The following is a 13932-nucleotide window of genomic DNA, read 5'->3' on the forward strand; positions in this document are numbered from 1 at the left end:
CGAATCAACCATTTACGGAAGGCATCAATCAATCAGTATAGAAGATCCTTTGAGAATATTCTCCCCAACGGCTCGCAAGGAAAAGGAAATCAAGGAAGCAACGAAAGGAAAAGTCCATTCTATTTCTAGAATAAAATCATCTTGATTGATTCTGCAAATCAACTCCCTTGGGTTGCTGCTTAATGATGGTAGGCTATAATTACGTATTTTAGTCGCTTATTGCACTCTAATTAACTGCACTTTACTTGTATTTGAGCTTTAATTGATAGTGTTTTGCACTTATTATGTGTTTTATGCCTTGTAGGAGTGATTCCGAGCTATGTAGATGTTGTGGAATGAATTTGAGTATTTTGGAGCTTTAAAGTCTGAGTAAAATCCCAAGAGATTAAGCCGGGATCGTGTTCGGGAGTCGAAGACCAAGTCTGGATATCAAAACGCAAGATTTGAGTCGTACTCTGAGAAATTTGCACTGCCGCGGCGCGTGGGGCACCACGGCTGCCTATTTCTCTGCTGCCTGTCATGAACCAACTCTCTGGATTTCCCCACTAATGCCCAGCATGGCGTGTCACCCCATGCAGCGTGCCTGTGCAATGTTTATAGAGTGAAAATCCTATTTCAGCTAAGAGAAGGTGATTTTGTCTCGACCCGACCCTACTTGGTATAAATACATGGAAAAATATTATTTCCTGGACTTTTGACACATATTCGACCTAAGGAGGCTAAGGAGGAGTTGGAAGAGCACGGGCATATGGATTTCATTATTCCTTCCTTACTCAAGACCCGAGTTTGGATTGAATTTATGTTTTCCTATCGTTTAATTATATTTGTGATGAATTGCTCCATATATATGGAGTAGTTCTCTTTAGAGTTTGATGGATTTAGTGTTTTGATGATTGTTTGTGGATTATAACTCTAGTTTTTATGTATTGAAGTATTTTTGAATGATTTAATTATTGCATCTATATTCAATTGTTCATGTAATCGAGAGAGGCATAACTTGTGATATCTTTGCATTATATTGTTGGTTGAGTTTATTAATTCTTCTTAGTAATCGAAAGAGGCTAGTTGAATTATTGATTAAACCTAGTTAGGATAATAATCGAAAGAGGTTTTCCTAAAGACCAATCCACTACGCATTCTTGTATATCTTCACATGCTTAAATTGGTTCATCTTGTGAGGTTAAGACTTAATCGAGAGAGGAATTTTTGCTGAACGGTTGAACTAATAATTGAGTGAATTCGAGAGACTCACTTAAACATCAGTAGTGAATTATCTAGAATTAGATCCCAAATAATTATCTTGCGCCTAACCTATCAACCCCTATTTTCTCCCACTCATAACTTCCTTGCTAATCTTTGTTTCGATTGTTATTAGTTAATAACTTTAGATTCTTAGTTAATTTTAGTTATTAATCATATAAATCTTGATTGTTGATTCTCCTGGATAGCAATCAAGCTAGGAACTACGAAAATACTGTTTAACTCCAATCCCTGTGGACACAATATTATACTATACTATCTTTGACTAGCGAGCATAATTTAGGTGTGTGTTTCGAGCTCGTCACTCAATCATTACACTATCACGCCATGAAGAATGAAGACCAACTCACCATATAATCATTTCACTATCACGCCGTGAAGAATGGGAACCAACTTACTATATATATTCTACAGAAGACGTCATGGATTCATATACTTTGATCAAACTAAAATCAATCTCTTTGTTCTACTTCAAACAAGTATTGTAGTCTGTCATAGATTTTTTGTGTAACTAAGAAGAGAATAGAGAGAGAGAGAGAGAGAGAAAAGAACACTGGTGAGGCATTGTATCAATTATAGCAGAGAAGAACAAAGTGACCAAAAGGCTGTTGGTGTATAACAATATCAACTCATCTGTACTAAGCCACTTCATATTTGAAATAGATCACCCTTGCAACCCAAGGGGACTGGACGCAGGATTCACTCTAAATCCGAACCAGTATAAAACATTATGTGTCATTTACTTTCTGCAATTTACTTTCTTATATTTAGTTTTGAAAATCCCAGTCGACTAGAACACAAGTTAGTTGACTACCTCGCAAAAGAAAAAAAAATTTCAATTCACCCCTCTCTTGCACTTTCAGGGGCAAGAAAAGTCCAAGGTAGGAAAACAAACATATTCAAAATCGCTCAAGGAGAATCTAAATTGTTACTAGAGTTCGTAATCCAGTTTCAAAAGGAGAGGATGTTGTTGCCGGCAGTACCGGATGCATGGGCGGTGGAAGCATTTACCAAAGGTCTTAATCCCTCAAGCTCCGATGCCTCAAGGAACTTGAAGAAGAGTTTGTTGGAATTTCAAGAAACAACATGGGCAGATGTTCATAACATGTACGAGTCAAAGATTCTCGTAGAAGATGATGAGGTAATTGTTGATATCTTCTACAATCCAGAATTAAGGTCAACTGAACTTTGATCAGAGGCATTCCAGACACCAGTTTAAACCATATCGATTAAGGTCACAGACTAACAGGAGGGAGAAGCGTTCCCCTAGCAAGTCGCCCGAAAACAACTTGTAACATCTACGGACGCTGGGGACTGTTACATCAGAGAAACAGAAACCGCAACAATAAGTACCAAAAGCATCTGGAGATAGCTCACAAATCGTCCGTACAAGATATCGAAAATAGTCCAAACTGGCTCCGAAATAAATAAAAGGACTGGGACTGCTAGATAAAGGATTGGGGAATGCCAGATCAGCCCCGGGAAAAAAATAAATAGAAGGAATCGAAATCAAGAACCAGCTAGACCCAATAAATATCAGCCCAACCGCAATTCTCTTGCAATTTGTTTTTGCTCATATTTTGTACACTGTTGTGTATGCAAAATTGTAAATACTTGTGTACGCCCAAGTAATGGAATGAAGCAAAACTTGCACCTTCTAAAATATTCTCGTATGTGTCTGAATGAACAAAATTATTCTTAAAATTTGCTCACACTTAAAAGTAAATAAGGATTATGAATCCAAATAATTGTGCTCGGATGAATAGGAGACGTCCTCTTCATAAGCACCGTAAATATAAGGGCCCTCTCTTATGAATCCATCCAATAAAATTTCTGAAAATCAGATGTCTTGTTTCCCGATCGTAAAGTTAATTGGAAGCATTAAATTCCTGAATTTTTATCAAAACTAGAAGTACAAAATTCCTGGTCATTAACATCCCCGGTCTCTAAGGCTGTGAGGTTATAAAAGTTTCGGGTATAACTAAAAACCCAAGAGTCAAAACTCAAAGAAACGTTTCGGGTACAACTAAAAACCCAAGTGTCAAAACTCAAGAGATTAAAAACTCCGAGTGAACACTAAATATCTAAGATTAAGCTTTATGTGGTGGTGATATTTTTTTAACACCAACCGATCATTGACGAAAGAAAAAAATAAGTGATGGAGTTGTCATCTGCATCCCTAAGTTCTTCACTCTTTTTTTCTTTGTTTGGTTTCTATCCCCATTGAATTTTTCCGGCAAGGTATTTAATGAGGCAATGACAAAGGTAGAAAGGATAAAATTGTCCACTATCCGGTCATATCACAGTGAGTAACCGAAAAGTGGGGGGACTATATGTAGACGGCAAAAATCGGTCTCAAGAGTTGGGTAAATTAAGAAGCGACATGTGTCAAGGATGACCATGGTGACACCAGATACAAACCTGTGACCGGATAAGGGACAATTCAAGATATGACTGCTATAGAAATGTTACAAAGACCCCAAGTTTCCTCTGGCCTTTATTAGGCTCTATTACCCTTTATTATTCTTTATCACTTTTTAATTATCTTTTATTATAAATTAATATTGGTAATTAAGGGGGCATAATTTGTAATCATGCACCCTATAGCTATAGTATAAATAAAGGCTTTCATTCTATTGTAAGACATCAAGAAATACTAATGACTAATATTCCTTTTCTCATTCATTTAAGCTTTATACAAGTGCGTTCGAGGTTTTTCAATTATTATTGATCATGGTGAGAATATTCTAAGGCTCAGGCTTGTCTCTTCTTCAATTATCCTTATTTACTATGTTTGTATTTTTGTTATTTTATTTTATCGAATTAATTTAATCCACGTGTTTATAAACCACGTTATAAATTCAACTGTAACATTTTTTCGGTAAAAATATAAAAAGGTGGGATATCTAATCACAGGGGTATCCTTATTTATTTTATCATTGTATCAAACTACCGCTTAAATAAGTATACCATTTTAATCATAGATGTAAAAGTGTATAATTGGTTAGGTACAAGTGTTCGGCAATCATTGATCACTAATGTTTCTAACATATATATTTTTTGGTTTTCCATCCGGTATCCGTATTGGAGCCCGATTATATCCGGATTCGCATCGCGTAGAATCCCAATCGGAAGGAAGCGTTCCCTACTAAGGATTATTTCATACCCATGACTCAACCGAAGATCTCTGATTAAGGGAAGAGTAGTCCCATTTACTGAACCACATCCTTTGTGGTATGTTTCTAACAGATATGCATGTGCATTTCGTTTACATCTCACTAATGTACCTCAACACGTTCTTTGTTTTTTTCATTATAAATATTTCATTGTTCTCTAGTTAAAATTAGTTCGTTAATCAATCGTGAGTTTAGCCTTTTGTTATCGGTTCATGGAATCTATAAGGATAAGAGATGTTATAAAATTGAATTCTGTAACCATTGGACATGATATATTTGTATAAATTTCTCGTATTTCAAAAATCAAAATTTTCTGTTGATTCCGTTTAAAATAAAAAGTAAATATATCGAATAATTATATACAACTAACCAATAAAAGTCATGATGGTCAAGAGCTGTCATAAAGAATAGGAAGGGCAGCATAACAATAGATTAGCTCAACTTTAAAAAGGTAAAAAAGGATTAGATCAAATAATCGGGTAAAAATGCTTAATTTAGAATTCAGAAATGTCACATGAAACAAAGAAAAATAGAAAATTCAGAGAAGAAAAAACGAAGATCTGTTTGAAAATCCTTTTCATAATTAATTTTATTGTATTTAAGTTATCAAATTAATTGACAATATTTTTAAACTTTCTTCAGAAAGACTTCATGAAACTAACGCCAGCTTTTAAAAAAATAAAAATAAAAATATAATTATTGCAAAGTAAGAATACTTTATATACCATTGCAGGTGTGATTGGATGTTAAATTCCTTTATTCTTAATTTCTTTTTTCATTTAAAAGGGAAAATGGAAAAGGAGATTATTAAATGAAGAATTGAACCATCCTTTATTCTTAACTTGAAATTTGGATTCAAACTTAATTTTTCAGTATGAAACACTTTACACGTTAATCAACTAATTTGGCATAAATAAAAATTAATCATCAAATTACATACAATTTGCAAATACTTCCTTGCAAATTTCACCTTTCAATTTCAAGTACTTCTTTTTTTATTTATTATTTCAACTAAATATTATTTAAACGCCTACTAAATCTATACTATATTAAAAACGCAAAGCCTCTTAGCTAAACGCCCATTTTTTCCTTTTAAAAATATATTTTATATTGGTCAAAATTATCATTTAATTTACTTTCCTAATATTTAGGATTTTAAAATCAACTAAAATTTGACTTATTAAATTGTTCCTTATTTGATATATATATGAAAATTTAATATTAGGACTCTAAAATCAATTAAAAGTTACCTTATATAAATAAAAAAAAATTAAAAACTAAGATTGTTCACAAAATAAAAGGAAAGAAAATTATGCAAGGACCAATTATCCTTAAGGTGGTCCATTATATTGTTAGTTTCAATTTTTAATCTAAATTTGTATATTTGTAATCTTCCGCAGTATTTCTTAAATATTGTTTTGGCCAGAGAATTGAATAAGGGTAATACCAAATTAAAAAAAAGTATGTTTTATACTCACGTACACATAAATTGCTACAACGAAATTACAAATGCAATTTTTGGTTTTTACAATTTGGCTGTTTATGAGCACGCTTATAAACATACCGAAATAAAACATTGATAAAAATTTAGAGAAATATACAAGAACATTATTTTAGTAACAATTTTCTCATGAATCTTTAAAAAATATAAACAATTAAAATTTTCCTTTTGAATAAAATCATACTTACTTTTAAAAAATGTCCAATTAAAACGAGAATTTATTATAAGCACACATTAAAGTTAAAATACTACAAGATCCATGAGAATTGAAAAAATAAATTGTAATTCTCATTTAACATGAATTCGACATTTTATTTCTTCTGGGATACTATTAGCGTATGCTGTGTCTTTTATAATAAACATAACATATAGCTTTAAAGAAAAATTAAAAAAACTTCAAAATCTTCAAAATTGTATGATTTTATTGAAATTAAAAAAAGGATGTATAATAACTTGTGAAATCGAAGTATTAAAATTATAAATTTAAATTAGATTTTGTTTTGAATATAGTTACAAACTTTAATGGCATTATGTTTCTCCTTTTAAGATCAACAATAATCATTTGAAGAAGTTACAATTTTTTCATTAACCTTTAATTTATGACTCAAGAACAAATCTTAAAATTTTGTAAAATTTTATACTCAAGAGTCATAGAAGAGAGCACGTGCAACAAGCTTATACTTATAGTGAGACTAGTAAGTAAGTAAAAAAGAAAGTGAAAAAAGAAGCTTGGCATAAGTAAAGACTGTAGAAATGGTATAATGAGTCCAATCAATCACCGTTCAGCAATCCAACAGCGGGTCCCTTACGAGAAGAGGGTAGCAGACAAAACAAATGAGTAGCTAAAGTCGCCGTATATTAATAAATAAAACACTGGATCAGTCTTTTATCTTATTTTGTACCGGCAATCAAATACTATACAGCTACCACCAACTTTGTTCTCTCTGTTTTCTTGTATTTGACAATCCCAAGAAAAGAAAGAACTGGAATAAGCCTCCACGCAATTAAGGTAAAACCCATTTCATGAAATTGTCTTCTAATATCTCTCAATAATATTGATTTATTGGAATAGTATATCGGTAGTCTTTATGTTTCCAATATGTGATCTGGATTTTTCTAGACAACTGTTTTATTTGGGTAATACTATTAAATTGTTGTTTTTATTTGTATTTATGAGTGTAATATTATTTATGGATAATTCTGGACTTTTTGGTTCAGTTATGCAGCCGATTCTTTGTTTAAGGTTATGGTCTTTTGCTTTTTTAATTTCACTCAAATTGGTATATATATGGGTAGTCTTTATTTTCACCGTAATTCTTTTCTTTGGGTAATATAAGTTGTTTTTATTTGTATATATGAATGCAACATTATTTTTTTTGGAAATTCAGGACCTTTTGGTGTAATTATCAGCTGATTCCTTGTTTAAAGTTATGATCTTTTGTTTTTCCCCTCAATTATATTCACTTGTTAATCTGGTTTTACCAAGTTGTTCAGGATTATCATCTGATGGGTGTTTTGTTAAGCAGTTGCCTTTTGCCTTTAGTAGCTCTGTGTTCTTGATTTTACTCAAACTGGTAAATTTGGGTAGCTGTCACTTTTTTAATTTTTATGTTGTGTACCTTTCTTTTTGGAGATTTGCGTAATTATGCAGCTGATTCTTTGTTAAAGTTATGACTTCCTATTTTTTTTTAAATTTCCTTTTGTTTTCATGTGTGTTCTACTTAATCTGGTTCCAAAGTGTAGCTTGATGGGTATTTTGTTAAGAGCTTGACTTTGCTTTTAGAATAGTATATACACCCTGTTTCTCATTGCAATGTGAGTATATACAGGAATCACCTTGTGTAGATAAGCAGGCTTCAGACTTGTATGCCAGGTTTAGGATTTAATTTCCAATGGGGTTAGGCTGTTTGGTCAGATCAGAAAGATGAGTTAGTCTCGGTATGCAAAATGTGGTCGGGGACTGCCCTGGTAAATCAAGGGGGATTAATGAATAACAAGGTGAATATATGTTTAATCATGTAGCTATCGTGGTTTTTGTTTTTCCCTTGTCAATTGTTTTGTAAGCACCGAAAATGTTCTTTTAACTTTTACTTTGTGTGCTGAATTGAAATATAGAAAATGTGGGTTGCTCTGATGGTAAGCACCCTCCACTTCCAACCAAGAGGTTGTGAGTTCGAGTCACCCCAAGAGCAAAGTGGGGAGTTCTTGGAGGGAAGGATGCCGAGGGTCATTTGGAAACAGCCTCTCTACCCCAGGGTAGGGGTAAGGTCTGCGTACACACTACCCTCCCCAGACCCCACTAGTGGGATTATACTGGGTTGTTGTTGTTGTTGTTGTTGTTGTTGTTGTCTTCTGCCCATTTTGATTGTCTGTCAAAATCCAGGAGTTAATATGCGTGGCATAACTCGTTATTAATTGCTATAATGAATTTGTATTTGTGTATGAAACTAGGATGGGGCCAGTTTTACTAATGTACTTGTCTTGTTATACTGAAATGTTTAGTGTTGCTTTTAAGAGCTTTTAATGTTTGATCAAGATTAAGAGGCTGTTGTGAACAGGTAATTAATTGTGGAAGCTATCAAGTATTAGGAATCGTGTTCTTGTTTTGAGAAAGGAAATGGGATCTTTACAGCCAAAATCTGTGACCATCCATGTGACGGGGTTCAAGAAATTTCACGGTGTTGCTCAGAATCCTACGGAGACGACAGTTAATAGCTTGAAAGATTATGTTGAAAAGAGAGGATTACCTGCTGGTTTGACCTTGGGTAGCTGTACTGTTCTTGAAACTGCTGGAGAGGGTGGACTTCCGACATTGTTGAAGGTCATAGAGTCAGAGTCCTCTTCAGAGAACAGTTCAAATAATGGACAAGTCATATGGGTTAGAACCTCTTTAAATTTTTTTATGCAGCAAATTGCAGGAATATACACAAATTATGCACATTAATGAAGCATGAATAATTGGATGTGTGGTTCTCTTTTTTGCTGATGCTTTCTATTTTATTTACTACATCCGAATTGTAGACATTTTCTTGGGTAAATGAATTGTGGTGACCTAATGATCGATACTCGTTATAGTTTTAGATTGAGGGCTTATTCAAGTCTGGTGGAATTAGAAGGTATCTATTTCCTGCCCTAGTTTCAGCCTAGAGCATTCTGCAGCTAGTCTAATATCAAATTCCACATACGCCGAATATAAAATGAAATGGAACAATGGTGGTTTGTTCTTCAGGACAGAGCACTGGGAGGAAAGGTATATTGAACTCAATAATATAAGAGTTGGTTCTATTATTGAGTTCAATAATATCAACTCTTATATTATTGAGTTCAATATAAGAGTTGGTTCTGCACCCAAGAGTGTGGCCTAGTAATCGATGAAGTGGGTTGAGAATCATGAAGTCTCCGGTTCAAATTCCAGCGGAGACAAAGACACTAGGTGATTTCTTCCCGCCTTGGTGGACAGAGTTACCTGATACTTGTTGCTTGAGAAGTAGTAGGTACATCGTGGAATTAGTCGAGGTGCGCGCAAGCTGGTCCGAACACTACGGTTATCAAAAAATAAATATATAAGAGTTGGTTATGGAATTGGCAATTAGCTGCTAAACGATTTCTTTGGGGAAGTTGGGTGGAGCAGCTATTGCTAGTTAGTTTTCCATTTTCTTTCATTGACACTTGTAGATGAATTTGACTACAAATACGCATGCATCAGACCGTGCAACTATGTCTGAACTTGTGGCCATAGACTTTGGAGGTTTAAAATTGGATAACTGAAAGATAAACTCTCTATCCTTGTGGAAGACCAAATTTCACGGACTAACTTATTTGGATAGTATGATGCTAATTTGTTAGTTCCATTACCATCTCAGACATAATAGTAAAAACATACGAACAGATGATAATTTGTGACCAAGAGACTAGCAATTGAGTCTTTGGATTGAGAGTGCATGACTGAAGGGAAAAGAAGGTCAAAACATAAGCCCTATTGCTGCCTAACTTTCTAGCTAATTGGTTTTCTCAACAATTAGCTACCAATTTTTTGTGGGATATCAGGATACATAACCATTATTTGGCATTCTAGCATGCCAACTTAAATCCATAGAAATTGGTGGTACATATCCGGTCTTCAATATGCAAACAATAGGAGAGCCCCTTTGATGCTTGGAAAGAGTCCGCGAGGGACACTCTTTGCGGCAGTGTTTGTGAAGGCTTTTGATTGGATTTCTTTTCGGAAATGCTTAACCATATAGCTATGATATAAAGAAGATTAGAAGACCTTGAAATCAAGGATTATAGAGAGAAGATGTGCAAGTGATGAAAACAGCATAAATTCAGCCCTGCATGAGAACTTTGAGTCTGGTAGGGAGAGTTTATCATGCATACATTATTGATGTGCTATTTTTTGATGGCCTTGCGTTTTACTATGCCTGCTCCTAACCCCCGTCCCCTCCCTCTCCCTCCCCCTCCCCCCCCCCCCTCTCTCTCTCTCTCTCTCACACACACACACACACACACACAGGGGGAATGCTTGGAGAAAAATAAACAGTGTTCTTGATATAAAAGTCTTGTTTTATCCGTTCAGCTTCACCTTGGAGTAAACAGTGGATCAACGAAGTTTGCAATTGAGAGGCTGGCAGTGAATGAAGCCACATTTCGTTGTGCAGATGAGCTTGGTTGGCAACCTCAGGTAGGGTGTCTTTATTTCATGACTAAAATGAAGTAGGCTGAGATGAGCTAGCTTGATGTTTCGTGATGCTAAGATGCTTATTTATTTTCCACAGCGATTGCCTATTGTTCCGGAAGATGGAGGAATAAATCAAGCAAGAAAGGTCTTTTCTATTCCTCATATGATATTTACTAAATCTGCTTAATTTAGATGAAGAAGTATCTTATATTTCTCTCGTTTGTGCTAACAAAATACATCATTCAACTAAAGGCAAAAAAGTAGTAATTTTTTTCTTGGCATGTTTATATGCATGTTGCTCAATAAACTGAAAAGAAGTTCTCTTTGAAATAAGTATATGCATTTATTTTTCGGCAAAGGGCCAAATATACCCCTCTACTTTCGAAAATGGTCTAAGAATACCCCTCGTTATACTATTGGGTTATCTATACCCCTGCAGTCATACTTTGGGTTCAAATATACCCCTCATTTAAACGGAGGGACACGTGTCATCGTCCTGTTGGTCAATTATAAATATCTCCTAATTAATTAAAAAGACCCATAACCCATACTCGAAAAATAATAATTTTTTTTTTGTAAAAACTAGAAAAAACTAAAAAATAATTTTTACTAAAAACTGAAAAAAACGAAAAAAAAACTGAAAAATATTTTCTAAAACAATATTTTTGTAAAAACTGGAAAAAAAAAAGAAGCTAAAAATCAATTTTCTAAAGCAATTAAAAACTGAAAAAAACTGAAATATTTTTAACTAAAAACTGAAAAAAAAGAAAATATTTGTTTTTTCAGTTTTTACAAAAACATTGCTTTAGAAAATTGCTTTTTAGTTTTTTTTTTTTTTCAGTTTTTACAAAAATATTGTTTTAGAAAATATTTTTCAGCTTTTTTTAAAGCAGTTTTTTTGTAAAAACTGGAAAAAAAAATATTTTCGTTTTTTCAGTTTTTAGTAAAAAATATTTCAGTTTTTCCAGTTTTTACAAAAATATTGCTTTAGAAAATTGATTTTCAGCTTTTTTTTTTCCAGTTTTTTCAAAAACATTGTTTTAGAAAATATTTTTCAGTTTTTTCTTAAGGTAGTTTTTTTTGTAAAAACTGAAAAAAAAAATATTTTCGTTTTTTTTCCAGTTTTTAGTAAAAATAATTTCAGTTTTTTTCAGTTTTTACAAAAAAAAAATAATATTTTTCGTGTATGAGTAATGGATCTTTTTAATTAATTAAGAGATATTATAATTGACCAACATGACGATGAGAACCATAGATGCGGGAAGTGAGGCTTAGGTGGTTCGGGCACGTGCGGAGGAGAACCATAGATGCCCCGGTTAGGAGGTGTGAGCGGTTGGCTTTGACAGGGACGAGAAGAGGCAGAGGGCAGCCTAAGAAGTATTGGGGCGAGGTGATCAGGCAGGACATGACGCGACTTCAGATTTCCGAGGACATGGCTCTTGATAGGAACATGTGGAGGTCGAGCATTAGGGTGGTAGGCTAGGGGGTAGTCGAGAGTTCTTCCCTCTTTGTACCGGGTAGTCTGATAGAGTTTTGTTTAGGTTTGTTAGCGGTCTATGTTGTGTTCATATTGTTGTTTTGCATAGTTTTGTGTTATTGTCTTTTCACTTATTCGTTGCTGTTATTATCTTTCTCGCATCTTTTGTTATTACAGGCCTTTTCTTTTGTTTCTCTCCTGATATTATTGTCTCTTCTGTTGAGCCGAGAGTCTCTCGGAAATAGCCTCTTTACCCTTTTCGGGGTAGGGGTAAGGTCTGCGTACACTCTACTCTCTCCAGACTCCACTAGTGGGATTTTACTGGGTATGTTGTTGTTGTTGACCAACAAGACGATGACACGTGTCCCTCCGTTTAAATGAGGGGTATATTTGAATTCAAAGTATGACTGCAGGGGTATAGATAACCCAATAGTATAACGAGGGGTATTCTTATACCATTTTCGAAAGTAGAGGGGTATATTTGGCCCTTTACCGTTTATTTTTTTAGCTAGGATAAGTGAAAAATAAAAAGGAGAAAAGACCTCTATTTCATGCAAATCCTGGATCTAATTTGTAAAGAAAAATGAGCAACCAATACTACAATCAATATTATGAGGACGTAATATTATATGAGTTTCAAAAAATAGACCTGCAATGATTGAATGCATTGAGTAGAGTTCAGCGGAACTTCCATAAGAATGTTCGAAGGCAAAAGAAAATTAAAAAGAAAAAAGAAAAGTAGCTGAAAAAGTATAGAATAGCCCAAATTGCCCTTGAAAATGAAGTGACATGTAGATGAGATAGATGAGGTCATCTTGAATTTTGTTTGTGAGAAATTGATTTTTAAGGTTGAGAGAAGAGAAGAATTTTTCTAAAAAGATTACTTTTAACAAGATACTTGCAAATATATGGCTAAATGGGGAAGGAGATTTAATGCATCAAACGTCGACAAAATGCACAAAGTAGAAAAAGTTAAGATATAATAATTTGGCTAGCCTTCGGTCTGTATCAAAATGTTATGTCTAGGAGAACTCCTCCAAAATTTGCATATACTAATCAGTTTCTCATTGATAATAAGTTCTTTGCCTGTATTCCTTGTGCCCTAATTCCTAATCTATTATATTTGGGTGGTTGAAGACATGTTGCTCTGCCGAGGCAATTCTGGAATTCTTAAAGAAGAAAGGCTTTGAAGTAACAATGTCTGACGATGCAGGCCGTTTCGTGTGCAATTATGTATATTACCATTCTCTCCGGTTTGCAGAGCAAAAAGGTCACAAGTCTATCTTTGTCCATGTTCCTACCTTTAACAGAGTGAATCAGGAAACACAAATGGAATTTCTAGTTGCTCTGCTGGAGGCTATTGCATCAACTTGTTGATGGAATTCACACTCTTCACATTTTTAGGTTGTTTTATGTATTCTGCTTTACCTCTAATGTAAATAGAGATTTTCATTTGCAATGAACATCAGAGTTATTTGGACTTCATGTTTCTGTTAATTTATATTGTTTCGTGAAGCTGTAATATTTGGTGTCTGTCACCCGATATAGAATATGATGATGGAACTTGGAAGTCATTTCATTTCTTTTTATCTGCAATTACTTTATTCCTTTACTACTCCTCTCTTCCTCTTTTTATGCACTGAGAATTTCTCTTATAAATTGTTTAAGCTGGTAAATATCTGCCTGAATATTGCTACAGTTTACTAAGGTCAAATATTCATTAAAGGCTGGATTTACAGAACAAATGGATAATGAAATAAGTTTAGGGATTCATTTGTTCTATTACTCACGGACTCACCCCAAAAGAATTAGGAAAAAGCTATTTTAATGGATGCAAAAC

The 13932-nt window shown here is 34.0% G+C and overlaps 1 protein-coding gene across 4 annotated transcripts; it reads left to right on the forward strand.

The window, feature by feature from the left end:
• Positions 1-6791: 6791 nt before the first annotated feature.
• Positions 6792-13704, forward strand: LOC107778789 (uncharacterized). Of its 4 annotated transcripts, none has more exons than XM_016599098.2 (6): positions 6815-6946; positions 7767-7935; positions 8496-8815; positions 10514-10618; positions 10713-10760; positions 13230-13704. In XM_016599098.2, the coding sequence occupies exons 3-6, from the start codon at positions 8555-8557 to the stop codon at positions 13467-13469; spliced, it is 654 nt and encodes a 217-aa protein (XP_016454584.2). In that variant the 5' UTR covers positions 6815-6946; positions 7767-7935; positions 8496-8554; the 3' UTR covers positions 13470-13704. The 4 variants fall into 4 exon arrangements, with proteins under 4 accessions (XP_016454583.2, XP_016454584.2, XP_016454585.2 ...); XM_075248093.1 differs by lacking the exon at positions 6815-6946 and adding an exon at positions 6973-7074; XM_016599097.2 differs by lacking the exon at positions 7767-7935 and having other exon boundaries at positions 6792-6946.
• The last annotated feature ends 228 nt before the right edge of the window (positions 13705-13932 follow it).

The sequence above is a fragment of the Nicotiana tabacum genome, chromosome 24 (genome assembly GCF_000715075.1).
Source record: "Nicotiana tabacum cultivar K326 chromosome 24, ASM71507v2, whole genome shotgun sequence".
NCBI lineage: Eukaryota > Viridiplantae > Streptophyta > Magnoliopsida > Solanales > Solanaceae > Nicotiana > Nicotiana tabacum.

Excerpts from the sequence above, each read along its gene's own strand:
- LOC107778789 (XM_016599097.2), top strand. The coding sequence starts at position 8,555 with ATGGGATCTTTACAGCCAAAATCTGTGACCATCCATGTGACGGGGTTC. Across the intron at positions 10,619-10,712 it reads AGCTTGGTTGGCAACCTCAG|CGATTGCCTATTGTTCCGGA; the intron begins GTAGGGTGTCTT and ends TATTTTCCACAG. Across the intron at positions 10,761-13,229 it reads GAATAAATCAAGCAAGAAAG|ACATGTTGCTCTGCCGAGGC; the intron begins GTCTTTTCTATT and ends GGGTGGTTGAAG.